This window comes from Acomys russatus, chromosome 26, assembly GCF_903995435.1.
Source record: "Acomys russatus chromosome 26, mAcoRus1.1, whole genome shotgun sequence".
NCBI lineage: Eukaryota > Metazoa > Chordata > Mammalia > Rodentia > Muridae > Acomys > Acomys russatus.
The window spans coordinates 4,256,014-4,283,621 of record NC_067162.1 but is presented as its reverse complement, the minus strand read 5'-3'; the positions used below and the strand labels follow the sequence as shown (position 1 = coordinate 4,283,621).

The following is a 27,608-nucleotide window of genomic DNA, read 5'->3' as shown; positions in this document are numbered from 1 at the left end:
ACCCCAAAATCTTTTAAGTTAGGCCCAGACTTGAAAATCCAAATGCTTTTCGGCCTTGATGAGGCCATTGTGTTAGACGGACAATAGGAGACCAGGATATCTGAGAGCGTCAAATGAAAGTGAACAGTCCTATAGGACTGCTGCGTTCTGGGCTCTGTGCTTAGCTACCATTCTAGAATTTCCAGGTAACGTTTGTTCTCACCAAGCACTTAGCGTGATAAGTGCTTGTGGGCTTGTCAGCCAGCTTGCTTATGGCGAGTAATCAGAGTGGAGGGAGGTTGGGACTGAGTTGGCTCCTGCGTGTGCCCCCAAACCTGATCCTGCTTCTTCACGTCCAGGCAAACACCTGAATGCGTGTCCTTAGCTGCCCTTCTTTGGGGGTACGCTCTTCATCCGACTGTGTTCTTTACACCCAAGAGTGCCCGCTCCTGCCATTCTGTTCCTCCAGAGATTGTGCCAAAACCACAAACAGTTCTGACATGCCTGAGAAGAGCAGGCCTGAATCCCTCTTCGAGTTTCCCTGGAATGAGTGTGTGACACTGAGTTGGTCACCCAGTGTGATGCCTTTGTTCCTCAGACAAGTCAATTGAAGATGTGCTTTCAGGTTGAGCAAGCACGTGACCTCATCGGGGTCCTTTAGGGAGGCAGCCACTAGTGGAGTAAATCTCTCATCCTCCCTCCTCCTGAGCAGCCTTTCACACGTCTGCACTTTTCAGGCTGTGTGGTTTTGAGCAGGTTACCGAAACTATGTCTCCTGGGTTGTGTGGGCGTGATAGTATTATGCAGGAGCTGGGCTGATTTAGCTGGTACTGCCCAGTGGCCAGTGGTGTCCTTCCCTTCTGAGGTCTTCCAGAGACGGCTCATCCTGACCCTTCAAGACTGGCTGGGGTTTTGAGCGAAGTCCTCCTCTGTGCATCTTCACGTTAGACCTCTCAAAACCAAGACCTCACTTTCCAGTGGCCAGAGCACAGATTTACGACCTCCATGAATTTGGAATGATAATACATGTGCTGTTTTAAGCCATTGTATTTGCTGTCATTGTTGTAGAAGCAGTGACACGTGTTTGTTTTGTTTTGTTGTGGTGTTTTTGAGTCAGGGGGTTTCTCTTACAGTCCTGGATCCTAGACTCTCTTTGTAGACCAGGCTGGCCTTGAACTCACAGAGATCTGCCTACCTCTGCCTCCCAATTGCTAGGATTAAGGTGTGTGCCACCACACCTGGCTAACAGTGACACATGTTATCCGTCTTTCCTTTGTGCATGTTTTTGTGTGTGTGCGCGCATACACTTGCCTGTGCTGTTTTTACTATAAGTAAGATTTTTTTTCACTAGAAGAACCTGTGGTCTGACCGTTGGAAAACCAGTGGGCTCGGGCATTGCACCATCCTTTTCTCGTTCAGTAGTTGATGGTGGCAGGTGCTTGCTGTATTGAGCCCCTAGTCACAGTCGGCCATTCCTTCTGTGGGGTGTGTGCAGGGCATGTGAATTGCATGTGGCTGCAGAGGTTGGATGGTGCTGGTGAGGGTGGACTTCAGGCTGTTTTGCATTTGATTGCTAAGTGCATATGTTAGGTTTTAAGCCTTCTGCCAGAAACACTTTTAACTCAATGTTACCAGATGCTGTTGGGCCATGCCTTCCTCCTAGCAGAGCTTCTGATGTGGCCTTCAGGCCTAGACTAGCTTAGGAATACACTGTAGGCTCACGGGGATGTTTACACTGTTTGTTTGTTTGTTTTTTTAAAGATTGCAAAATGAGTTATTTACCTTTTTTTTCTTTTTTGGTAGCCATAGTGCTCTTTTTATGGTGCTGCTGCTGCTGTTTTTGTCAAGTAGGAAGACATGAAAGAAAGTCTGAAGCCAGCTCTTGTCCTGGGGGAATTTGTTTTACTTCCCTGTTGCTTGGATTAACATCAGCATTATTTTCTTGGCAAGAATATGGCAGGGAAATACTGACTTCTTAGAATCTGTACCCTGTTCTTCTATAAATAAGACCTCGGTGACTTCGGATTCTGGTTTGAATGGGCATTTTCTTTGGCAGCAGTTTCCTCAGCAAACTGTTGTGTAGTTGACAGTCTAGTTATTTTGGTCTCTGTGTGCTCAGGACTGCAAGCTTCTAAGTGTAGGCTCTGTGGTTAACAAAGGGTGTTGGCACCCAGTATGGTTTGTAAAATTTATATACTTTACTGAGTGTGCTAGTTAGGGTTACTGTTGCTGCGATAAAACACCACAGCCAAAGCAAGTATGTGTGGGCAATGGTTTATTCAGCTTACACTTCCATTGGAGAAAGTCAGGACAGGAACTCAAACAGAGCAGGAACCTGGAGGCAGGAGCTGATGCAGAGATCATGGAGGGGTGCTGTCCTGGCTTTTGCTCCACATGGCTTGCCCAGCCTGCTTTCTTATAGAACCCAGGACCATCAGCTTAGGGGTGGCACTATCAACAATGGGCTGGGTGCTCCCCCATCGATCACTAATTAAGACAACGCCCTTTGGGTTTGCCTACAGTGTGATCTTATGGAGGCATTTTCTTAATTCATGCTCCCTCCCTTCTGATGTATTTAGCTTATGTCACATTACATAAAACTAGCCAGCACACTGTGGAAAGCGCACTGTGGAAAGCGCACTGTGGAAAGTGCACTGTGGAAAGAGCACTGTGGAAAGCTCACTGTGGAAAGTGCAGTGCACTCATTGTTCACGTTCTTTTCAAGTTTGGGGTAATAGTAGGAGCCACACTTTTTCACTCTCCCCACTCGTGCTCCAGATGCCGAGAGCAGAAGCCGTGAGAGGCATAGGAGTCTGTTCCAGCTGGTTCTTGTCAACTTGACGCACCTAGACCTGTCTAGGAAGAGGGGACTGTAATTAAGGGATTAGCCTGTGGACCTGTGTCTGTGGGCCATTTCTCGATTGTTCGCGCCCCACCTCTGGCCAGATGGTTCTCTGTTCTGTATAAGAGCAGCTGAGCCACCATGGAGAGCAAGCCAGTGGACAGCAGTCTCCGTGGCCTCTGCCTCAGTTCGGCCTCCAGGTTCTTCCCTTAGGCTTTTGCCCGTATTCTCTTCAAGGTGAACTTTCTTCCCTAGGTTGCTTTTGGTCAGTGTTTGACCACAGCAGCAGGGACGGTAACTAGATAGTCCTTTCATGACCAGAGCCATACTTCTAACTTCAGCATCCCATAAACAAGCCTGACCAGAGAGGCATCACGCCAGCCTGGACCAGTGCCTGACTTTGTCTGTTAATTTGATGACTTTAACTAAAAGTTGCTAATAAATAGGTGCTTCTGCTGTAAAGAATCAATGTCTCAGGTATAAAGTCACCAAGGGCATACAGTGACCATTGTGCCAGCTTTCCAGAGTAGATTTTAAGCTGGGGTTGGTGAAATAATTTTTAGCAATTGTTAAGAACAAGTGCATAGATCTGGTGTCCTCCTGTGGAGTGCAGGCACACATCCACGCAAATACTGTATAAATAATAAATAAATACATCTTTAAAAAAAAAAAACAAGTGCATAGCAACAAGTATGATAATGGAGAGAGAAACATGAGAATTCCTGGACACATCGATCTGCGGAGATGAAATCGTGAAGGTGGAACCTGAGCAGTGACAGTTAACACGTAGCCTGGACGCATGCGTCTTTCCCAGTTTAACCATCAAGAAACAGACAACCTGTGACCACATCAGTCCCAAGTGTAGGACCGAGTCAGTCTTTAGACGCCATCAAAGCAAATCCCAGGAGCTTGCTTGGTGTGGTGACTCACTCCTGCAACCCCAGTATCATGACGTTGAGGCAGGAGGATCACTGTGAGTGTTAGGCTAACTCGGGTTATGAATGTGGGGTCTGTCTCTAAAATTAAATGAATAAATGTTAAACCCTCGGAGTGCCACTGCTGATTCCTGTTGGATGTTATAAAACAGTGAAGGCCACTTCCTTAGTCATTCCAGAAAGCTTGGGCGGAAGGAATTCTTCTAAGTGTATCCCACAGGGTAAACATTGCTTAACCTCAGAACGAGGCCAGGACACAGGAACCAGGGGCCAGTGAGATGGCTCAGTGTGTAGAGGTGCTGGCACACAGTCCTGAAAGGTGGCAGGACAGAACTGACACCCAAGAGTTGTGCTCTGACCTTATATTAAAAACACAAAACGATTAAAATAAGATTCAAGAAAAGAATAAAGTTCTAGGATATCGTCTTTGAACCTAGATACACAGGTTTCAACCAAACGCTACCAGTCCCAGCCTGTAGCGTATTACAAAGATGCACACTGTGGTCGAGTGGAATTTATCACAGGTGCTCAAGGGTGGTTCAGCACATGCAAACTGATATGTAATAATGCAAGCCAGCAAGATGAAGAACACAACCATTTAATTCCTTGCATAGAGGAAGCACTTCTTAAAAGTCTACATTTTTCATGGTAAAAGTAATGTTAAGCATTAGATAAAGACCCTAACATGCTACGGATGCTAGCTAGGCAGCAGCTTTCCTTGTACCCATGAAATGCTGACGGCTTTCTGAGGTCTGGAACAAATCAAAGATGCCTCCTTGCCCCACCCCTATTGCTGGGAGTCTTGGAGTCTTCAGGCAAGCAAAAGAAATAAGACGTTCAACTTACAAACGAGGAAGTAAGATTGTTACACTTGGTACAAGACCTTTTGTATAGAAAACCTTAAAAGCGCCCTTAACCATTTCAGAGTGAATATAACAAATTAAGCAGCGTTGCAGGACAGAACTCCAATACCCACATTAGCGCCTCAGCCTGCCACCAGTGAACCGTCAGAAACAGACTCTGGCAAGGATATGGAATAATGTGAAATGCCTTGAAAGTTAGCTTGGGGTCAGGAAAGGATGTGTGGCTGTCTGAGATAGTCTGAGCAGTCACAGCTGCCTGGGATGTGTGGCTGTCTGCGATAGCCTGAGCAGTCCAAAGGCGGCAGCTGCCTGGTTAGGTCCCCGTGTCTCTGTGAATCTTAATGCCCCATACACCCATAAGTACCAACCTGCCATCTCATTACAAGAAATAAGCGAAATAATATGTGGAAGTCGCTCTCAGCCTGTACCTCTAGTGGCCTCCCTCCTGTCCTTCCCTAGTAGAGGGATGGAGCTGGCCTTTGCATCTAGTCACCAGAAGCTGGTTGAGTTCCACGTGCAATGATACCAGAAAGAAAAGCTTTGGATGGGCTGCATTAGGCTGAACAGCGTTCTGTTGTTCGGGAAAGCAGCCTATATCTGCAATTTGGAATGGCTTGGAGAACTACGTGATTTTTAAGTCTACCCGGTGGAGGCACAGTGTAGTATGCACAAGCCCTGGCTCCTGCCTTCATCTCACAGAAAAAGGAACCTAACACGTACCAAGGAGTGGACAAGCAACCACGTTCATAATTATTAAAAGGAATGCAGTTTGATGTGGTCAGATGCTTAAGTGATACAGACATGAACTCTGACACTAGAAGGAGAGCAACCAAAATGGAAAATGAGTGATGGAAGATTCTTCCATGTTAAAAGAAAAAAAAGGCGGGGGGGAGGAGGTTGGAGATTTAGCTCAGTGGTGGAACGCTTGCTTAGCAAGTGCAAGGCCCTGGGTTCCCTCCTCAGCTCTGGGGGAAAAGGAAAAAGAAAAAAAAAGCCTCAATACTTAGCACGAATAAGACATTGTGTATGGAGGAGAGGTGCCATATTAGTTATGCAAATAAACCCGAACTAATCTGCTTCTCAATTAACATGAGGAGTTATAAATTTAATGTTGCAAAACTGTTATTTTAAAAAATATCAACCTAGGGCTGGCTCAGAGGTTGAGAGCACTGTCTGCTCTTCCAGAGGTCCCGAGTGTAATTCCCAGCTGCCCCGGTCTCCCACATGCTGGAGCTGCAGGCACGGTCCTCCGTGTCCAGTTCAGTATGTTCCCACAGAGCGCCTGTTTGCAGAATGAGCACAGAGTTGTTAAAAGGGAGACCACAGTCCGCCTGTATTTAAAATAAGTGCCCGGCAGCATGAGTTAGAAGACAGTCCCTCCATCCTGCTGTGTACAGGTAGAGCTCCTCTTCTCTCCAGACCCCCCTGTGGTTGCTGTTCTGCTTTTCGCACTGGCTATACACTGCATTTTCATGCTGTTAGCAGACGCTCCCCCTGCTCACCTTACAGGACTGAGTCACGCTGAGAGCCTCCTATTGCACATCTGCAAATGTCTGTGTGCCAAAGTTTTATCTTGGAAATTTTCCAACATTTCTGGGTTGTGGGACTTAACCAAATTTACCTGAAACTGTCAAACTACAAGAGTAATTAGGCCAGGCTCGGCAGGGCAGTGAGAGATTTGTTTCTTCACATGCTTTTGGCAGTGAGGTGATTGAGTTCTCCTGAGGTTCTTGTTGTCAGTTTCCTGACCACTGACGGTGGAGCACCTTTTCATGTGGCCGCAGGCCACTTTAATTTCTTTCACTTCCTTTTGTGATGTGCATGTTTTGCCCAATTTTTAAAAAGCAGTTCAGTTTTAAAAGCAGTTATTTATACTTTATGGTTGTATGCTTATGTTCAGTTGTCTTTAGAATTTTACCCTAATCAGCACAATTAGTCCCACATTATTCAACTTTTCCTTTGTGAGTCGTCGTGCCAAGACGTCGTGCGTGTTCAGCCCACGTGCTGCCACCAGCCGTGCATGCTCAGCCCACGTGCTGCCACCAGCCGTGCATGCTCAGCCCACGTGCTGCCACCAAGCTGCACCCTTTAGTTGGCTGACTTCATATGTGGAGCTTCCCAGCTTCTAGAAACCTGTGATGAAAAGAGGAGATGACAAGGTCTATAGTTCTTTTGGAGAATTAGTTTTCCTATGAATATAATTTTTATTTGTGATGATTTAGTCTCAGCTTTAAGACTATGTTACCTCTGTAGTGCTGCTCTCCCTGAGCATTTTTACTGGGACTCTTCTGGCGTCCTGGCTGGCGGCCCCTCCCTCCCCCCTTCCCTCCTTTCTCTCCCTCTCTCCCCCCTTCCCTCCCTGCCTCCCCTCTCTCCTTTCCTCCTTCCCTACCTCCATTGTTGGGGTGGTCATAGTGGTACAGTTGATTAAAAACTGGTTCAGTGTCCAGATCTTACGGGGCACCCCAGGAGTACTGTCAGTTGTGTGTGCTGAATTATCTTGCGAATTTAGGGATGCATTCTGACCTGATTGAGGAGGAGAAAGCAAAGTGTTGAAGGCTGTGCAGTCATCAGCAGGGAGGGAATGAGCTGGGGGGAGGACAACACAGGGGGTGGGGGGTGTGGGGCAACAGAGGTGATGGGTAGGGGGTAGAGTGGGGGGACAACAGAGAGGGTGGGTGGGGGGGTAGGGTGGGGTGGAGGTGGGAGGAGGAGGTGGGGATGGGAGTGGGGAGCAGGGCATGTACTAAGTGCAAGACCTTAGGGCATGATGGGATTATGCCTTTCTTTTTATTTTTTTATTTTTTTTGGTTTTTTGAGACAGGGTCTCTCTGTGTAGCCTTGACCATCCTGGACTCACTTTGTAGACCAGGCTGGCCTCGAACTCACAGCGATCCGCCTGCCTCTGCCTCCCGAGTGCTGGGATTAAAGGCGTGCGCCACCACGCCCGGCTCCGGGATTATGCCTTTCACATACCGAGTGCAGCACAGTTCTTGTTCTACCCATGGTTTTAAAAAAAAAAAAAAAAAAAAAAATGCTTTTTTTGGGAAGGGGTAGTCCTTGGCTTTAAAACAAGGACCCTGTTCCTCACTCTCCCTTTCTTCCCAGGTCTCTCGGCAGCCCAGCGGAAGTTTGCACACTCACTCCGAGACTTTAAGTTTGAGTTTATCGGGGATGCGGAGACTGACGATGAGCGATGCATAGGTAAGGAGAGTGGGGGCCCGCTTGACTTTCCTCTGCATCACCCAGCATAGATTCACTCCTGCCGCTCTCTCTCTCTACAGATGCCTCCTTACGGGAATTTTCCAACTTTTTGAAGAATCTGGAAGAACAGAGAGAAATCATGGTGAGTTACAGGGACTCAAAGTCATTGCTTACCAGATTTCCAAGAGGGCACAGTGTGGGCGGTGCAGCTGAGCCTGACTAGCCTTGATGCATTGAGTGCTTTAATGGGTGGGGTTTTCAGGGCTCTGGTTCTGGGTCCATGATGGTTCAGACTGTGAGCAGTTCTCAGGCAGGGTTCTGCGCCTCTAGGCTGATCTTTTTATCTTCTCTATACAGCAGAGGGCTGGGTGCTGGTTTTGCATTTGGTTAGCAGAGCCTTTTGATTTATATAGATGGTATCCTGAAGCTAAAAGCAGGACCGAGGGAGCCGAGGGATAACTTTGAGCCGTTGCTCTGGATTGCTGGTCTGTGTGGGTGGACAGAGCTCAGATCTGGATGTCTCTGAAGTGCCTTTCTGCAGTGAGAGGATGTGATTCTGATCCTAATGAGAGCTGCTTCTCCACCTGCGACTTTCCTGTGCTCTTGGGGTCATTGGCTACCAGTCCTCAGGAACAAGAGAACAGAAGCAATGTACTGGGGATTTGGGGGGAGGAGGGCATGAGTGCAGATGGGACCAGCTGCTCGGAGGCAGATGAATTTTATTTAGGGCCAAAGAGGGCTATATAGAACTTTGCAGAGGGGATAGGTATATCTAGGGTGGTTGAAGGGCTAAGGTTCTCAGACCCCTCTTTGCCATGGAGAGGCGTTGCAGAACTCCCAGGCACTTTTTAAGTGGAATCTTATTCTGTAACTTCCCTAAGGACTGCGAGATGTTTCTCAAGTAGAGGGTGTGGGGGTCCGGGACCCACAAAGAGAGTCTTCCACTTGGCACCAAGCTCAGGGCTTTCTGGACATGGCAGACTGCTACTTTAGCAGCAGGGTTTCCCAATATCCACCCAGTGCCCTCCGTGAGCTCAGTGATGGAGTTTTAGGGGATTGAATGATCTTTGTCAAGCTCACTGTAAAGTTTGTGTGTTTTTCAGTTACAGAAAGACTCACGGTGTGATTACTCCTGGGTTTCCACACTCTGTTCACATTGATACCCATCCCCCCCACCCCCTTGCTTTAAACTAACTAGAGCGTGCAGAAGACACTGGGTTTAATGTCCCACACAAAACAATAAAATGAAAAACTGTTCTTGACTCTTCAGAGCAAACACTACCTAGAATTCTGTTAAAGTGTGAGTGGGTTCAGATGTGACAATGCCGCTGCCGCTGAACATGGTAACTAAAGCGGCCAGCTGTGCCGTGCGCTGGTGTTGCCGCTGCCGCTGAACATGGTAGCTAAAGCATTGACCATTATACACATGCATATGCAAACAGCTGTGTGCACATATGAGCAAGTACACATAAAACACCCTGAAGTTCGTGGAGTGCATGTGAAGACAGTGTGGTCACATGGAGTTTTCCTGGTACCCACTTATAGGTTTAACTAGTGTTTGTGTAACGCCATAGTCACTGATTTCTTAGCTGTTTGTAAAGACTAAGTGTGACATTAGATCAAAATAGTGCCATGATATCCTTCTACACTGTGTGCAGTAGAGGCATGGGGATGTGGCTTGTAATGGAATGTCTTGGTTTATATTATATAAGAGGTGCGCGTGCAGTGTGTGTGTGTGTGTGTGTGTGTGTGTGTGTGTGTAAAACTTTAGCGTTTAGTCATTCTTTTCTGGGATGCTGAGCACGTGGCCAGCATTATTGATCTTTTCTGTTTCTGTTGGTTGGACTCTGAGGGCTGGGTAGCTGTGGTCTCAATAGGAATGGCCCATGTGTGAACGCTTGTGGCACTATTAGGAGGTGTGGCATTGTAGAGTAGGTGTGACCTTGTTAGAGGATGTGTGTCACTGTCGAGCAGGCTTTGAGGTCTCCTATGCTCAAGCTGTGCCTAGTGTGGTGCACAGTCTCCTGCTGCTGCCTGTGGATCCAGATGTAGAACTCTGAGCCACCTCTCCAGCACCATGTCTGCCTGTGTGCCGCCATGCTGCTCACCGTGATGACAGTGGCCTAAACCTCTGCGCTGTAAGCCATCCTCAATTAAATGCTCTTCTTTAGAAGAGTTGCTGTGGTCACGGTGTCTCCTCCCAACAATAGAAACTCTGAGACAGTAGCAAGCACTGCCAAGTACCTGCATTCACAGTTAGACACGGAGTGCGCAGCAGGCAGTGACAAGTACTGCAGGTCAGAACAGATGGGTAGGGAGCTGTGGTGAGCCAGGCAAAGGGGGGCCCTGTGCTGAGGGCTTTTTCATAGAGCTCTGTTAGGTGTCATCCTCCGTGTTCAGGAAGTCAGCTCTAGGCAGAGTTGGGCTGTGCTTCAGACTCCTACAGGAAGACCACGGGGCCGCTTTCTGCTTTGGTGGTCTGTTTCCTGTTCCCTGGCGTGAATTGATGAGCTCAAGAGACTGGAATGTACTCTCCGACTCTGATGCAGATAAGGCGGGTCACCGAGATTCTGTTAGCTGACTGCTGATTTAGCTGTGAGGAGGCACCTGACTGCAATGCCGCTGCCTGAGGTGAGACGAGGGTGACGAAGTTGGGTTCCTGGTGCAGCGCAGGCGTGAGAACAGGATTGTGTCTTTGGAAGACTTCGAATGGTACAGCATGTTAGAACTGACATGTGCGTCGGGTGTGGTGCCTGCACGCCTTTAATCCCAGGACCGGGGAGGCAGACGCAGGCCGATCTGTGACTTTGAAGCTAGTCCGGTCTACAGAGAGAGTTCCAGGACAGCTAGGGTTACAGAGAAATCCTGTCTTGAAAAAAACAAAACAAACAAAAAAGAAAAGAAAACAACAACAACAACAAAAAAAACCCTAAAAAAAAAAAAACCTAAACCAAACCAACTAAATGAAAAAAAACAAAAAGCCAAAAAACCCCCAACCACTTCAAAACTGGCACGAGGGAAGAGGAAAGCCATTGGAAACAGCCACAGGCCCCCAGAGGATGGGAACAAGACAGGACAGCAGCTTAGTGTGCGAAGTGTGCAAAATCGAAACACAAGAAGAGTGCAGTGGCACGTTGCATGTTCTCAGCACCCAGGGTCCCCTCTGACCCTGTCTCTCTGTACTCCTAATTCTCCTGCTGTCCTTTTGACTGACAGCACAGCACTGTAGTGTCTCATGTACAAATATACATTCCAAGTACAAATACCTCAGGACGTAGCTCAGGAAGGTGCCTCTTTAATAATAACAACAACAAAATGCCTTTATTCCAGAAAACAATGCAGATTTGGATTCCTTTCTGCTGTCCCCCTCACAGTACTAATTTGTCTGTCTGAATCATCCATCATTCAAATAGGTTATACTTGATTATAAATTTCTAAATCAGTTCAAATTTGTGTGTTTTCATCTTTTTCACTTGACCAGAATTTAGAGTTAATTATTATTTTTGTGTGTGGGGGGCGGGGCACAAAATCTCAATCTTGAAGTCACCTGGTCTTTGCCTCTGAGTGCTGGGTACAGGCATGTTCTGGCACACACAGCCTGCTGAGTGTTGGGTACAGGCATGTCTCATGACACTCAAGTCTCCCGAGTGCTGGGTCCAGGCATGTCTCACGACACTCAAGTCTCCCGAGTGCTGGGTGCAGGCACGTCTCACTACACGCAGTCTCCCGAGTGCTGGGTCCAGGCATGTCTCATGGACACTCAAGTCTCCCGAGTGCTGAGTCCAGGCACGTCTCACTACACGCAGTCTCCCGAGTGCTGGGTCCAGGGATGTCTCATGGACACTCAAGTCTCCCGAGTGCTGGGTCCAGGCATGTCTCACTACACGCAGTCTCCCGAGTGCTGGGTCCAGGCATGTCTCACAACACTCAAGTCTCCCGAGTGCTGGGTGCAGGCATGTCTCACTACACGCAGTCTCCCGAGTGCTGGGTCCAGGGATGTCTCATGGACACTCAAGTCTCCCGAGTGCTGGGTCCAGGGATGTCTCATGGACACTCAAGTCTCCCGAGTGCTGGGTCCAGGCACGTCTCCCTACACGCAGTCTCCCGAGTGCTGGGTGCAGGCACGTCTCCCTACACGCAGTCTCCCGAGTGCTGGGTGCAGGGATGCATTGTCACAGGCAGTGAGCTGATACTCTGTATGTGTTGTTTAACACATCTTTAGAAGCAGAACTCTCCTGGGTCACCATAGAGTGCAGCAGTGAACTGAACAAAAGTCAAAAGGCGTGCGCCATTTAACGACGCTGATGTTAAGTGGCCCTCTGTGTAATCCTGTTAGTGACCTCTTCTTCTGGAGCAGGAAAGCTGGATGACATCATCACAGCTCCCTTTGGGTCTTTAAAACCCTTTGAAGGCTCATGAAAAGCGATTGTTACGTTCGGGTACACACATTTGTCAGCTTGGGATAAGAACAGATACCTCCCTCAAGGGCCTTTCCCGTGCCGTCTTGGAGAATAAGTGTCAGTTAGCAAGTTGATCAGAACAGACCAAGTATGAAGCATGGAGTGCGCTTGGCAGGGAGAGGGGTGCAGCTAAGCCTGAGGCTGTTGGAGATTGGGAAGCTGTGGGGAAGCTGTGCTCCAGCGGGGAGCACTGGGCCTAGGAACAGGGAGGGAGTTACCTCCCCTCTCATCACAGCAGTAAGGAGGCGGGGAGGAGTCTTGAGCAGCTAAACTGAGTGCAGGTGCCTTCTGAGAACTTAGAACAAAACACAGTCAACAAGCCTCTTAAGACGAGCTCAAACTAGGAGCGTGTTAAAAGCCACGGGTTGGGAAAGGAGACATTCCCTAAAGTTTCTGAGAAGGCTATTGCAATTTTAGTGATTATTAAATCTTTGAAAGCAATCAGTAGTTCTCATCCTCTGAAATTAAATAATAGTAAAGCACAGTCATTGGATGTTTATAGTTAAGTTTTAGTCTGTAAAAGGAAAAGAAGTTAAAACCTACTTAAAGCAAAGCCCAGTGCCAACTGTTGTGGACCGTTCTTTACTGACTACGTGTTCTGTCTTCCGTAGGTCTCTGGGCTTGAAAGGGTCAGTGCAGCTGTGTGGAAGCGCAGCAGCCTGCCACAAACTGCATGTGCATGTGGCCACTCAGAACCTGAGCAGGGCTGGGTTTAGTTAGCACATAGCACTGTGTGCTTGCTACATGCCAGGTGCTGTGCTGTGACAGTGACGACACAGCTGTTTCTCCTGGGTAGCCGAATAACCCCGGAGGTGCGGGGGTGGGAGGGCGGCGGCAGTCAAAGCAGGTATACCCCGGAACTCCGCAGTAACAGAGGGGGAGCAGTCGAGTCTCTCAGTTAGCAGTTAGGCACGGATGAGCCAACATGCTGCCCCTCCTTGAGGAGGGTACTAGTACCATTTGGAGAAGGGGGGGGGTCTGTGTTTGAGTACCCACTGCCCCCCTTCATTGCTATTAGTACATTACTGAGTTTATGGGTGGGGCTTAGTGGTGGGGTGTGCTCAGGGTGAAGGTTCAACCCCCGTGTCAAGTAAAACTATGAACTGAAATTCTGTGACTCACTGGAAAGGGAAGCAGACAGAGTACTAGTTTAATAAAAACAGTCACCATCTGTTCCATACCCCAGAGTTCAGTCTCCACGAGTGGATATGCCCAGCCCTCTAGACAGTCAACAGTGTGTGTTTCAGGACAGGGTTTCTAAGTGAGTAATTTTGCTCCTAATGTTTCTGACCCTGACTGTGGAAGGGAAGACACCTAAACTAGGGGGCTGAGCCGGACACACTAAGAGGCCAGAAGTGGTAGGCTCGTGTCTGTGCATGCTGTCCGAGGGACGCTGCCAGCATTCCTGCGATGTTCTGTGTGGCCTGACAGAACATGGTGTACTTGTCTGAGGTGGGCAGCTGCCCAAGGCTCTAGGGCCTTTTAAAATAGTGCTAGAGCATTTATGAGCATCTCTGAAAAGCCCTTCATAGTATATTTACTTCCCTGAGTAAATCCTTTGAGCAGACTGAGTCTGTGCTTTCTTGCCAGCCTGCAAATGAGGATTCAGTTTCTGAGGATTCTGGCAAATCAGAGCAGGGTTGTGCCAGAGGGTCAGAAAAGCTGCAAGGAACAGTGCTTGCAGGAGATGGAAAGCAGAACTTTCCAGGTGGTGTCAGGGGTGCCGTAGACAGTGTTCAGTGCTGCCTTTTTCTGTTGATGGTGCTGAGTCGGGCAGGGCAATTTTTCTACCTTCCAAAAAGTAGTCTGAAAAAAAAAAAAGTATTCTGAGCTCTGCTCTAATCACCTTAGTTTTTGACACTTGATTTTTTTTTTATCCTAAACTATTACTGCTTTTTATAAAAATGTTTTATGATGTTGCTGAAATAATATTGATTAAAGCAAATGAATGGTTTTACTCTTTAAGAGATAACGTTTTGTGTCCTTCAGCAGGTGTGTCTGTCCCACAGCTGGTGTTCTCTCAGCATGTGTCTGAGCCAGCACCACCTTCATCTAGTGTGGTGGTTGGTTTCCATTGTCGACTTGGTAGGACTTGGGATAGCCTAGGAGACCCAGCTGTAGGCTTGCCCGGGGACATGTTTCTAGCAAGGATTAACTGAGGGGCTAGTGTCCACCCTGAGCGTGGGCACCACGGACCCATGGCTTGCTTCATTTGCTGTCATGCTTCTCCATGGCTGACCGTGCACTCTTAAACCTTGAGTCACAATGAGTCTGTATCCCCTTAAGTCACTTCTGTCAGGCTTTTTGTCCCTGCATAACCGAGGTGATTACCACACTGGCAATTTGCTTGAAATGCCCATTCTCAGACTGTGCCCAGACTCACTGAGTTCTGAAATCCGAGCCACTAGCCCATAAAATTTCCTTTGCCTCAGAGTTAGATCTTTCAAAAAGTTAAAAAATCATTTTTGAAATCCTTAATGCTAACCTGGGCTTTAAATGACTCTTAACAGGTGAGCCTTTAACCTGCCAGTTTCATAGCCAGTTCTTTCACAGATAAAGTGGCACATTTGTTGGTGATTCTATGGGCAGGAATGTTCGTGGTGGGAAAAAAAATCTCGCAGTCCTTCATGAGAACAGTCCTTACTTGGCTTTAAAAGTTGTCCATGGCCGTGTGAGATCTTTATGAGTTCAGGGCCAGCCTGGTCTACAGAGCCAATTTCAGGAGAGCCAAGGAAGGCTGCTCATTGTCTCCAAAAACCTGAAACAAAATAAAACAAAATCCATGACTTCATTTTACAAAGACCTTTTCTCTCCCTTTGGAAATGATCTTTACCATTTGATGATAATTTTTTCATATAATTTGTCATTTTACCTTTTAAGCCCATTACAGTTTAGTTAGGTGTACATGCTCTGTTTCTGCAGATCTAGAACATGCAAATGAGTCACAGCCATGGTAAATGCGAACTCAGAATTTTGAGTGAGTGAGGAGGACTGGTGTGGCCAGGAGGCTTGGAGCCCTTTTTAGGAGAAGCCTCTTGCTCAGTGACTCAGTCCCTTCTCTGTGGGTGATTCAGCGTCATCTGTGATCCTCCAGCCTGTCCACGCCAGGGTCCACTTCCCTGTCAGAGCTTATGCTTCCTCTATTTCATGTCTTTGTTTCTAAGGAATTGGCTTACTCTGGATTCTCCCTGCACCTACCCACCCGAGAGACACCAGAGCAGCGGCAGCTCCTTCCTCTAGTTGCCTAAACTAGGATATTGCTGGCAAGCAGCCGGATCTACTGTTTTGCGGCGGCAAGTACGTTGCAGTGGGTTAGGGCATCTGGTATCACACATGATTTGAAACACAAGAGAAAGTTGTGCCCATTGAGCGAGTGACTTGTTTTGTGTGGCTAAGCTGGCAAAGGCTGCCATCTGTAGGAGACCAACAGACAGGGGAAACGCCTCGGCTGTTTGTAACTTTGTCATCCGGCTGTTTGTAACTTTGTCATCCTTTTCCGTAGCACTTTGGGGTGGTGGAGGGGTGGGGTGGGAGTGATGGGGGAGTGGAAGGTAGAGATTGAGTTCTGGGCTTTGTGCTCACTTAGGACATATTCTCTCAGTGGCCTACACCTTCAGCTACTTCCTTCAGCTTTGAACACGAGTGAAATGTGTTGGTAAGCGCCCCGCATGGTGGCCGCCCATCTGCCAGGGGGCAACAGGAGTAGATGTTTAAACAAGTGCAAGCGGTCAGTATCCAGTTCAGTCACTGAGTGACGGGCAGTTGCTGAGGGGTTAATGAACCCTCTGAGGTTGCTTGAAAGCCTGGCTTAAAGACCTGGTAGTTAAGTCAGGGAGAGCTCCCCAGCCAAGGGCTCACAAGTAGGAGCGGCTGAAGAGCGAGCCCAGCCGTACCTTTAAAGGAGCCCTCTGTCTCCAGAGTCCTTGGAGGCACGAAGGGAAAAAGGCTTGTTGAGGGACCCAGATTTTGCTGAGTAAGATGGAAGGTGATTCAGAAGTGTTAGGGCTCTGAGGAAGTTTTAGAAATACCTTGACACAAGTAGTTTGTTTCTTTCTCCATGCATGCCCCTGGCGAGAACAAACCAACTCTCAGGGAGGCTCTTCTGAGAAAGTAAGATATAAGTGCTAAGTTCACACAGAATAAGTTTTCCCTGGTAGGATACGAGACACTGGAGAGTTGCCACTTCGTGGCATGTTGTGTATTGACAGTGGTGTTTTGTTTGAGGTCAGCGAGATTAGCAGTGGCCATGATAGTGTGAAGGACTCTGGGAGTTTTTGCCGGTCACTGTTCTTCTCTCTGATGTGGGGAGAGGGACAAGGATGGCCTGTGGACTTCTTCCTTGTGTTAGCTTAAAGGCCAGGCCGCCTACATCTGCCCACAGCTGTGGCTAAGCACTGCACAGGAGGCTCTTTTGCATGCACAGCCTTGCTCAGCTTTTCTTAGAGTTCCATTGCCTCCTCATGTGCACCAGCTCAGCTTCCCCAATTTCCCTCCTCTCCTCTCTCCTCCCTTGCCCTCCCTGCCCTGCCCTCCCCTCCCTTCCCCTCCCCTCCTCTCTCCTCACCTGCCCTTCCCTCCCTTGCCCTCCCCTCCCCTCCCCTCTCCTCCCCTGCCCTCCCCTCTCCTCCCCTGCCCTCCCCTCTCTCCTCCTTTGCCAGAATCAGACCTGTGTCCACATCCTGCAGTTCTCTGTGCTCCTCCCCCATAACCCTTCCCCTAATACATTTCTTGGCTTTCTAAGCTTTTTCCCCCTCTCTGTCTTTGTATTATTCTGACTAGCAGAAACAAACTTTTGTATCAGAAGTTTGTTCATTGGGCACAGTAGTGTTAGTGGTGGTTGTTACCAACGTGAGCAGGACATTTGTGTTTGGATAGACTGTTCTTTTAATTGGCTTACATCACTAAAGCTTTATTCTCTCGCAAGTAGTATTTTTTGAAATTTATTTTTCTTTCATATTGCAATGGTGTTTTGCCTGCATGTATGTCTGTGTGAGGGTGTAGGATCCCCTGGAACTGGAGTCACAATAGTTGTGAGCTGCCAATGTGGGTGCTAGGAATTGAACCTGAGTCCTCTGGAAGAGCAGTCAGTGCTGTTAACTGCTGAGCCACCTCTCCAGCAGCAAATAGCTTTAAAAGCCTGTTCTGTGCTTGGCCATGCTCTAGCACCTGAGGATGCACTGGGGACAGATGCTTAGCGTGTGGCCACCTGGGAGAATGAATTACCTTGAGCTTCCCAGTCAGGTGGTGGCAGCCTCCCAGCCAGGTGTGACCTGTGTGCCCAGAGAGGCTGGAGCTCCAGTCCCTTCTTGTTTTTGATGAGCTACTTTTTTCAGTCTCTCTCTCTCTCTCTCTCTCTCTCTCTCTCTCTCTCTCTCTCTCTCTCTCTCTCTCTCTCTCCTGTTGCCTTATTGGATATATTGAGCGTGATTTTTTTTTTCAGTTCAGCTCTGTCTATAATATCACTGTTTTAAGAAACTGTAATTTTTGCCAGGCGTTGTAGCATACACCTTTAATCTCAGCACTCAGGAGACAGAGGCAAATAGATCTCTGTGAGTTTGAGGCCAGCCTGGTCTACAAATTGAGTGCAGGACAGCCAAGACTACACAGAGAAACCCTGTTTTGAAAAACCAAAATTCAAAGCAAACAAATTAGAAGAAGAAGAAGAAGAAGAAGAAGAAGAAGAAGAAGAAGAAGAAGAAGAAGAAGAAGAAGGAGAAAAGCCCTATAATTTTCTTTTTCTGACTTAACACTGGAAAACCAAACTTAAAAATTTTGTCTGATGATGCCTTTATAGCCTTCTGACCAGCTAATCCCTTGCTTATTTCTGTGGGTTCTGAGTTCCTTCTCACAGTGTTCTGTCCAAGTATTTATTTTGTTTAAAAAAAAAGAAGAAGAAGCAGAAGAAGAAGCAGGGTCCTTACTGTCCCACACACAGAGAGGAGAGGCGGCCAAGTGTCCTTATTAGGCTAATTCCTTCCTGAGATGCACAGCAGTTTTTAAGTTACGGTTCTTACTATTTACTAAGCCTAAGTTAAAAAACTGTTACCAGTAAAGGGCATTAGATTTTAAGAATTATAGTCAAAATACCGCTTCAGAGTCCTATTATTGACTCGTTTTGTTTCTCTCCCTTTTAGCCAACTTTCCGAGAGAGAGAGAGAGAGAGAGAGAGAGAGAGAGAGAGAGAGAGAGAGAGAGAGAGACTGACTCTGACTAAAGACTTTGTAGAACACAGACATTAAGAAGAGGACTCTTAAGCTTTTTGTAAAATTTATTTATTTATTTCTGTATGTTGGTGGTTTTCTTGCACATCTGTGTAAAAGTGTCAGATCCCCTGGATCAGGAGTTACAGACAGTTGTGAGTCACCTTGTGATTGCTAGGAATTGAACCCAGGTCCTCCAGAAGAATGGCCTGTGCTCTTTCTTACTGCTGAGCCCTCTCTCTAACCCCTCTTAAACTTTCTGTAATGCACAGACTTTTCTCCCTCCCCTCCCTCTCTCCCTCCCTTCCTCCCTCCCTCCTTCCCCTCCCATCCTCCCTCCCTCCCTCCCTCCCCTCCCATCCTCCCTCCCTCCCTCCCCTTCCTCCCTCCCATCCTCCCTCCCTCCCATCCCTCCCTCCCCCCATCCTCCCTCCCCCCATCCTCCCTCCCTCCCTTCCTCCTATCCTCCCTTCCTCCCCTCCCATCCTCCCTCCCTCCCTCCCTCCCTCCCGTTTTAAACCCGCGCCTTGGAAGAAGTCTGGAACCGAGGCTTATAGGACGTCAGTTCCAGCCCTCTTGTTTTGTTGGTTTCAAGTTAATTGGGATTTAGGATTGAAAACTGATAAGCATTCTCACTGGATACTACTTCTTGTTCTTACTAAATAAGAACAGAAATGTGGTAGTTGAACTGATAAATTTGGAGCATTTGTTGTGGGCCCTCACGTGAAGTGAGAGCACTGGGCTTCCAGGAAATGTTTGTTATGAGCAAAACAAAGGGTTCACGCTGACTTCAGGGGTGCGCACTGCTGACCTCTGTCCTTAGGTCCTAGTTGTTGCTGTGAGCTCATTAAAATTCTCACATCTTTAATCCCAACACAGGGAGGCAGAGGCAGGCGGATCTCTGTGAGTCCCAGGACAGCCAGGACCACACAGAGAAACCCTGTCTCTTAAAACCAATCAATCAATCAAACAAACAACTCACTGGCTCTAATGATTTTAAATTAGTGGTTTCTAATTATTACTATACAATTTAATGCTGTTTTTACATTTGTTTTCCTAACAGGCCCAAGAGAGCAGTTTAAGATGACCAAATGCTATCCAGGGATTTATTTGGCAACAGAATTCCTTTCTGGGTGCCCTCCTTGTTCCTTATGGGTGTTAGGTATACAGTGTCATTCTTTTTGATTGAGGATATTTAGATAACAAAAGGAAATTGTTTTCTCTGTGGTGAAAAGACAGGAGTAGTTAGGGCAGAGCCAAAGTGAGCAGAGAGCAGCCTTAATCTCCCCGTGCAGGGCGCCTTGAGCACCGCTGAGCACTGCTGACTGAAGGCTCATGCTTCCTCAATGCCAGGCTCTTTCGACTCTGTTCTTTTATTAGTTCAGCTGTATAAGGGAAATAAGAGTACTTAACCGGCCACTTTAGTCCTCTCATGAAAAACGTGGATGTCCATGGATAGGAAAAGCTACAGTGCAGGGGAGCAGCCGGCTACATGGAGAAAAAGAGTGTGAATGGAGTGTTTAGCTGTTTAGCCGGAGAAGATTTGTGCAGCAATGTATACATTTACTATATGGTTACACCCACGGCAAAGCGCTATTTGTGGGGAGAGGGGCACTAAAACGTGGGGCTAGAGATAAGGGAAGGGCACGGAAATGAGTAGGTACAACGATGCCTTGTGTTTGAAAACATGTCGTAATGAAACTCATTAATCTTGTGCACCAACTGCAGATTAGCACGTAAGAGCTTTAGAGATGCTTTACACATTTGTTTAATAAGAATAGTTATCTGAACCCTTGACAGCGCAGACAGTGGGATCGTAACGTGCCACAGGCTCGCTCAGGGATGCAGCACAGCTTTTGAGAACACTGTTTTGAGAGTGCTGGCCACGTCCAAGGGCTTACGTCCTTTTTTGCTTTAAGGTACCCCACTTTCTAAAAATTTTCTCACGCTTTCAGAGGGCCTATCACTGGCAGCACAACTGACCAGGCTTTTAAAATCCTAACCGTGAGGTGTATTTCTACAGCTGTTAGTCGTCACCACCCCCCACCCCCCGCCACCACCACCGCCATTTTTTCATTCATATATTCTGTCTCCAGTTGTGAGCGTGTGTGTGTGTGTGGCGTGTGTGAGTGTGAGTGTGTACGTAGGTAACGAGCTGACGGGATTCAGATGATAAGCCCCACCAGCATCCTGGTGTTCCGAGGAGTCGTCCATCCTGCTTTATTTTGTGACAGGGTCTCTCATTGGTCCAGACATTAGTGATTGGCTGGCTTAGCGTTCTCCAGGGGTCCTCTTGCCTCCATCATCACAGTCATAGGTCACAAACGCGCGCCATTATGCCTTCCTCCTTTTCAAAATGAATATAGGTTCTGGGGACCGCTACTGTTTTGGTTCTGTAACCCAATCCAATCTGTGATGCCAAAGCATCTGAAAGTAGACTTGAGAGGCCCTGCTCTGGGCTAGGATTCTTCAAACAGTTATTGTGGGTCACACTAATGAAAAGTGGGATGTGAGGTGACCCCTGGGACTTCTCCACATGTGTATTGTGAAGGGAACCCACCTCCCCGATAAGTTAGTATATGTCAAAAAGTAAATTTAATAACGACAAGCCCACTCCCTGGGAAGATTTACGGGATCTGTCAAAGTCCTTAGATGTAACAGTCCTTTTTTGGGAAAAATATTTGTCATTTTGGGAAAACTGTTTTGGTCAGATAGATAAATCCTTGGCTCCTTTTCTCAAGGTCCTGTTTCAAGGAAAAAGTAAACACACGTCTCAGTTCACTGGTTCCTTTGCTGCTGACTGTGACATTGAGGTTGAAAAGTAGAGTTTCCCCTTAGTGCATGAAATAGGAAGTGTCTGGAAGGTCGTGGGAGAAAACAGTGGGAAGTCTCCTTTGCTCTCAGATCAAGCATTCCTTCAGAGGTCACAGCCACTTGGAATCTAGGCTTAAAATAATGAGGGCTCTCGGGAGTGGCTCTCGTTTTCTTTTTCACTCACTCTGTCTTTGCTAGTAGCTCCTGATTAGAAAGGCATGGTTTGGTATCTGTCCCAGCCTGTCCAGGGTTTACCTGGGCTGATCCTTTAGCACTGCATGGGATGGGCTTACTATTCATGCCGTTTTACTGTGTGTGGGTCTTCTGCCAGAAGTGTTATTCTGTTTGAGTTTTCAGTGTCAGAATTCACCCTTTGATATCTAAGGTGGGAGGAGTGAGGCCTGCTGCAGTGGTGACCCTGTGCAACCCTCCAGTGGGGTCTGCTGTTATTGCCAGCAGGTGTCCACCCATGCAGCCCACCAGTGGTGTCTGCTGTTATTGCCAGCAGGTGTCCACCCATGCAGCCCACCAGTGGTGTCTGCTGTTATTGCCAGCAGGTGTCCACCCATGCAGCCCACCAGTGGGGTTGGTTGTTATTGCTAGCAGGTGTCTTCTTAGCTCATCTTGAGCTGGATAGTTGCTTAAGATAAGTTTTTTTGTTTTTGTTTTTGTTTTTGGTTTTTTGACACAGCACTGGGGCTTTGATTGTGCCAAGCAGGTGTTCTGCCATGGAGGCATGTGCACAGCCATCTTTTAATTCTGATTTTGAAACTATTCAAGGTTCCTATAGCCAAGTATTTAATGAGAGGAGATGTCAGACCAGAGTTACCACTGGCAACACTCCTGGGAACTTTTATAGTCGTTTTTTTTTTTTTTTTTTTTTTTTACACCTTGTGTTGTGAGTCTCTGAGCCTGGAGTTTGCTGTCTTAATCCTTCGAAGTAACAGGGAATTGCAGCTCATGCTTTGGTTTCCCCAGCTCATCCAGAGTCCCAGAATTGAGGAGAGATTGGCTAGTTTTGTGTGTCACCCTGACACAAGCTAGAGTCATCAGAGAGGAAGGAGCCTCAGTTGAGGCAGTGTCTCTGTGAGATCCAGCTGTAAGGCATTTTCTCAGTGCGGGATGTGGCCCAGCTCATGGTGAGTGGGGCTGCTCCTTGGCAGGTGGTCCTGGTTCTATAAGAAAGCAAGCCATGGGAAGCAAGCTGCTAAGCAGGTAAGCAGCACTCCTCCATGGCCTCTGCATCAGCTCCTGCCTCCAGGTTCCTGTCCTGTTTGAGTTTCCTGTCCTGACGGCCTTCAGTGATGAACTGTGGTTTGAAAGTGTAAGCCAAATAAACCCTTCCCTCCCCAATTTGCTTTTTGGTTATGGCATTTCATCACAGCAATAGAAACTCTAAGGCAGGTGCCCTGTTATTAGACATTACCTGGACATTGGATGTTAGCTTGTGTGTATAAAAGTAGTTTGTCACCTCTGCCTTAGAATTAGCTCGGGTCACAGTTCTTAAAACATTCTTGTAAGAGAGAAACCAAACCATGCTGCCCTATGGCTTATACCCGTTACATCTTGGCTTTGCACATTCTGAGCAAATTAAAATGCTCTTTTTCTCCCTTTTCTCATGTATGAACATTTAAATATTTAAAGACTGTCTTTATGTTCTTGTTAAACAGTCTCTTTCTCCCTGTTTCTGTTAAACACTGCATGTATCTCTCTGTGCATCTGTCCATGGCTTCTTGGGACCAGACTCAGTCTGCCAGCCTTGGGCAGCCTTTGTGCGGAGCCATCTCTCTGACCTGACCGCCCCTTAGGATTCTAGTCACAGCACAGTCTCTTTAGCCCACTAGGACCATCTCTTGGAAATGCATCACCCTCTTACCGAGATGGGCTCTTCTCAGGGGAGTGCCATGTGAACTGTGTGTGCCTTCACTATCTGAGGGGACATGCTTAGCTAAGTAAATGTCTCAGGGCTATTACTGAGTTCGCACAAACTGTTAAACTGTACTGGACCGGCACCTAACTGCCTTTCAGTATCGCCGTCCTAGTAGTTTTCTATCCTTGAAGACTGGGGGATCTGATCTGAGTCTCCCTTTAGCGTGAGAGCCACTGACCGGTGGTTCTTCCGGCCGGCCTTCTATCCTCCAGCCTCAGATCAGCAGCCAGCGTCGGCCATGCCTGTAAAGACTACAAGATGGTGAAGTGACTCTGTAGGCGGCGTTTGCTAGACTGGCCCAGGGGCCGGTCTGCCTTGCCTCCTGATTTTGGACACAGTTGTCTGGGAACAGCTGCTTCTGCTTGTCACTTTCTGCCTGTGGCTGTCTCTGTGCTCCAGTGCCAGGCTGAGGCCTCAGGGCTCAGACAGTTATCTGGTCTTGTATAGAAAGCGTTGGCTCTCTCCTGCTGCGGTGAGGACAGCGGATTCCTGAACGTATGTAGTTGTCTTTTGTCCTAAGACCATCAGAAACCCTTCCCAAGGCTCACCGAGGAAGGAATTTTGGGGTTTCTTTCTGCAAGAATGATTACATCATCCTTTGTGTGGTTGTAAAGTCACAGTCTATATTTGCTTCTTTCATTTTTAACACGTTGACACATGGAAGTCTTCTCATTGTCTTTGACATGCAGAAGGTCGCATCCTCACAGAGTACTTTGGAAGCCGCAGGGTGGGTTGGAGATTTTGTGCTCTTTTGTCTCTGGGGAGGAGACATCGTGTTTTGGCAATAGGAAATATTAATAACAGCATTGCGTTTCTGTGAAACTATAAAAGGAATGCGAGATTCCATGGAGCCTCCAGTCTCTCTTGGGGGAAAGAAGAAAACAGCCCTTGTTCTGCGACCAACAGTACCTTAGAAAAAACAACTAGTGGCTGGTCCCTGCTTTGTTCTTTAGATTTATTTATTTATTTTGCATACTGTGCTCTGCCTGCATGTACACCTGTGGGCCAGAAGAGGGCACTAGATCTCACTATAGATGGTTGTGAGCCACCATATGTTTGCTGGGAATTGAACTCAGGACCTCTGGAAGAGCAGACAGTGCTCTTAACCTCTGAGCCATCTCTCCAGCCCCCTACTTTTAGGCTCTATTTTGGAGCTGTAGGCCAGATTTTCCAGGAGGTGACAATAATGGATTTTAAGGTTTGCAGAGCATTTTTACTAAAAACAAAAAATAAAAACCCTAAGACATATGCAGTGTCGTCTATTAAGACCACTCCTTCTGGTTCGGGCGTTTGCTCTTTGATGTGTGGCAAGCAGAGGCCCTCACACTCTTTATACCCCACGGTTTCAGCCTCCGGTGGCCAGGCGGGTGTCTGCATCACATCACGTCTCTGAAGGACAGTTCCATGACCTAGGCTACTCTGTTGTGAGAGCTGTGGCCTCCGTTCTGTGAGGAAGTGTTTACTGCAGAGTGAAAGATCTTAGAAGGCTGTTACGTCCCCTTGTCCAGGTGCCTGATGTTCTTTCGAGCATTTCCTAGGTACCATTGATGGTACCAGATGACATCTGATGTCTCCATCCTCCCGTGATCCTCTTGCCTTCATCTCAGTCCATGGGCACTGAGCTGCTCGGAGCTCCATGCCTCGGATTGCTGTCTTCTCTTTGCACATGGACAGCCTTTCGCCTTTGCCTGGGAAATGCCTGTTGTCTGCTCTCGGCTCGGCTCTCTCTAAAGGGTTTCCTCCTTGCAGCTCAGCAGCATTTCAGGCACCACAGCATTTCTCTAGGCAATGTTTCCATCAGGATGAACCTCGTCTCTCTCCCTCTGTCTTCACTGTGAGAGGAAAAATCCCGCAGTGAGAAGCAGATGAGGAGCTCATGCTGGCTTCTGCAGCAGGTCTTTAGTTGCTGTCTCTGTAGGCAGCGACCCTCACTCGGAGTTTCCCTCCTCCCCTGCCCTCCCTCCTTGTCTTGCTTTGCCCCTCCCTTATTCTCAGGCCTGAACTGTCTGGACTTGGCTTTGCCTCAAAGCACACAGAGAAATAACCAACTGGTGCTTCTTCCCTCAGCTTTGTCCATGGTGTCTGTGGGCTTAGTGATACTGGCTCTTGTTAGAAGGGAAAGAAAGGCCCCTGTTTCTGTGCAGCGGCAGCATCCGTGCCTTCTTGTGTTCTGTGTAGCCTTCCAGCCTCTTCCGTAGGTCCATCTTGTGGGCTTTTGTAAATGCTCTTATCTCTTTTTGTATTTATTTCTGTCTTTAAAACAACCAAAAGAAAAGGCCTTCCCTCTTCCTGTGTCCTCATCAGTCACCTCCTGCACGGTTCTGCAATGGCAGTCCTTCTGAGGAATGGCTTTTTCACCTGTGACTCACCTACCATCTGGCCTTTTCCATGGATATTGCTGCGGTCACCGAGTTTATGCATAGTGTCCTATAAATTAAGACGCACATATGATACCTGTACTATTTCCAAAACTCCTATGTCTGGATCTGCCCTAGTACCATATATGAGTGACCCTATAGATGACATTATTTCTGGAAAGGCTGCCATCTCAGGAAAGAAGAGCTCAGCATTGCACGCTGGTACAACGGGCTGACAGCTCTTCATGGTCACAGAAGATAAGAGAGGAGTCAAAGGCCTCTGAACCCAGACTTAGCACAGTCTGCGCACACTCACACAGCCACACCTCCTCCTCCACGCGTCCCACACCATACTTACGCAGCTGACTCTGGCTTACATTGTCAGTGGTTTGCCGCATGGTTGCTCGGCTCCTTGGCTTTTGGATTGATGGTCAGGTAGAGTGGGGCTGTTCAAGTCCTGTTGAGCAGGAGCTGGAATCTCCAGCATCCCCTTGACAGTGGCCTGCCTTCTTCTAGCTACACCTCTCCTGCTAAAGGCTCTGCTGGTGCCACAGGCTGCCGATGGACCGAGCACGCAGCATCTGCCCCTTCGGAGGCTGCTAAGGATCCAGACCACCAGTGTGCTCTTAGCTGGGTGTTGGGGAGCAGTTTCAAGTATTCCAGTTGTTTGCACTCTCAGTTCACTCAGCTTGCAGCTGCGTCTCAATCTGCCCACTTCTTTTGGGGTCTGCCTTTGTCTCGCTCCTGGGGAGACCCTTGGGGACAGCCTCTTCTTTCAGTTTCCCCACCTCTGAGGCCTTTGCTTACAGCGGTGGATCTTTAAGAGATGTAATTGCTATTCTATCAGTTTTCTGCTTAAAACCCTCCTGTGGCTTCTCCATCAGCCAGGGCTGTTCTGGCCCTCGGCTGTCACTCAGTTCTTCTATTCACTTTAGTGTCCCATGCCCCAGCTCTCCTCTCTGTTTGACATCGATGTCATAAGCAACATTTCTTTTTGCTTTAGTCCTCTGCCTCCCCTGGATTCAGGCTGGAAACGGCTCCTCTCCATCCTCGTATTCCTGATCCTTCTCATCTCTCAGCGCTTAGCTTAGATGTCGCCCAGAAGCTCACATGGGGCACATATTCCTCCTTAACGTCCTTCGGTGCAGTCCGCACCAGCCTCCACTACAGCCTGTACGTGTGTCTGTCTCCTTTACACGTCAGCAGACGTCACGAGGGCCAGTGGGCTGGTCACTCTTGCGACCTTCTTACGTGGCCTGAGCAGCAGGTTTGCTTGTTATGGTTGTTTTGGTTGGGTAAGCAGTCACACAGTTCTACAGTGTTCTCTGGGGGTTGGTGGCTCTTTATCTCTGTACCTTTCTTTGTGACCATAAACATTTGTCAATCTCTGTCACACTGGCTTGCTTTGCTGGGCTGCTTCTTTCTTGAGCTTGTCAGCCTCTGTAGAGGATGTATTTACTATGTCTGGTTTCTTCTGCTACAACAAATAGTGGGCTAGGTCTGGACATAGCTTTGAAATTGACATAGGTATCATGAGTGTATGTGTGTGGATGTATATATATATTTATTATTATTATTATTATTATTATTATTATTATTATTATTATTATTATATTTAACTTCTATGTGTGCTGGAGGGGCACACACATGCCACTGTGTCGTGTAGAGGTCAGAGAACAGCGTGGGGAGTCAGTTCCCTCCTTCCATGTGGGTCTTGGGAAATCAAACCTGGTTGTCGACTTGGTGGCAGGTGCCTGCAGGCCTGAGTGCCTTAATGTATGGAGGTTGTCTGTGAATTGGATCACTTTGAAAAATGTTGGGAGATCCTGTGGTGTCGTTTCTGAGCTACCGCATGGGCCATCCCAGATCCTGCGTGGATGGCCAGGATCCCTGCTCCATGCCTCCTTGTCTCTGCTCTCTTCTTTAATCTGGGTAGTCTCTGGTTGTCACTATTGCAAGTCACATGGTGCTAAAAGGTAGAACATTTGGATTTCAACATTCAAAATGAACCCATTCCCCTTTGA

At 47.8% G+C, this 27,608-nt stretch overlaps 1 protein-coding gene across 2 annotated transcripts in view; it reads left to right on the top strand.

Annotated features, from left to right (window-relative positions):
* The window catches only part of Arhgap10 (Rho GTPase activating protein 10), a 261,328-nt gene that overhangs the window by 69,983 nt on the left and 163,737 nt on the right, over positions 1 to 27,608 (top strand). For both annotated transcript variants that reach the window (XR_007833198.1, XM_051169161.1), the window contains exons 2-3: positions 7,728 to 7,823; positions 7,904 to 7,965. Coding sequence is in view for 1 of the 2 variants with exons in the window: in XM_051169161.1 (XP_051025118.1) it covers positions 7,728 to 7,823; positions 7,904 to 7,965 (158 nt within the window). In the remaining variant the exon portion in view is untranslated. The remainder of the gene's footprint in view (positions 1 to 7,727; positions 7,824 to 7,903; positions 7,966 to 27,608) is intronic.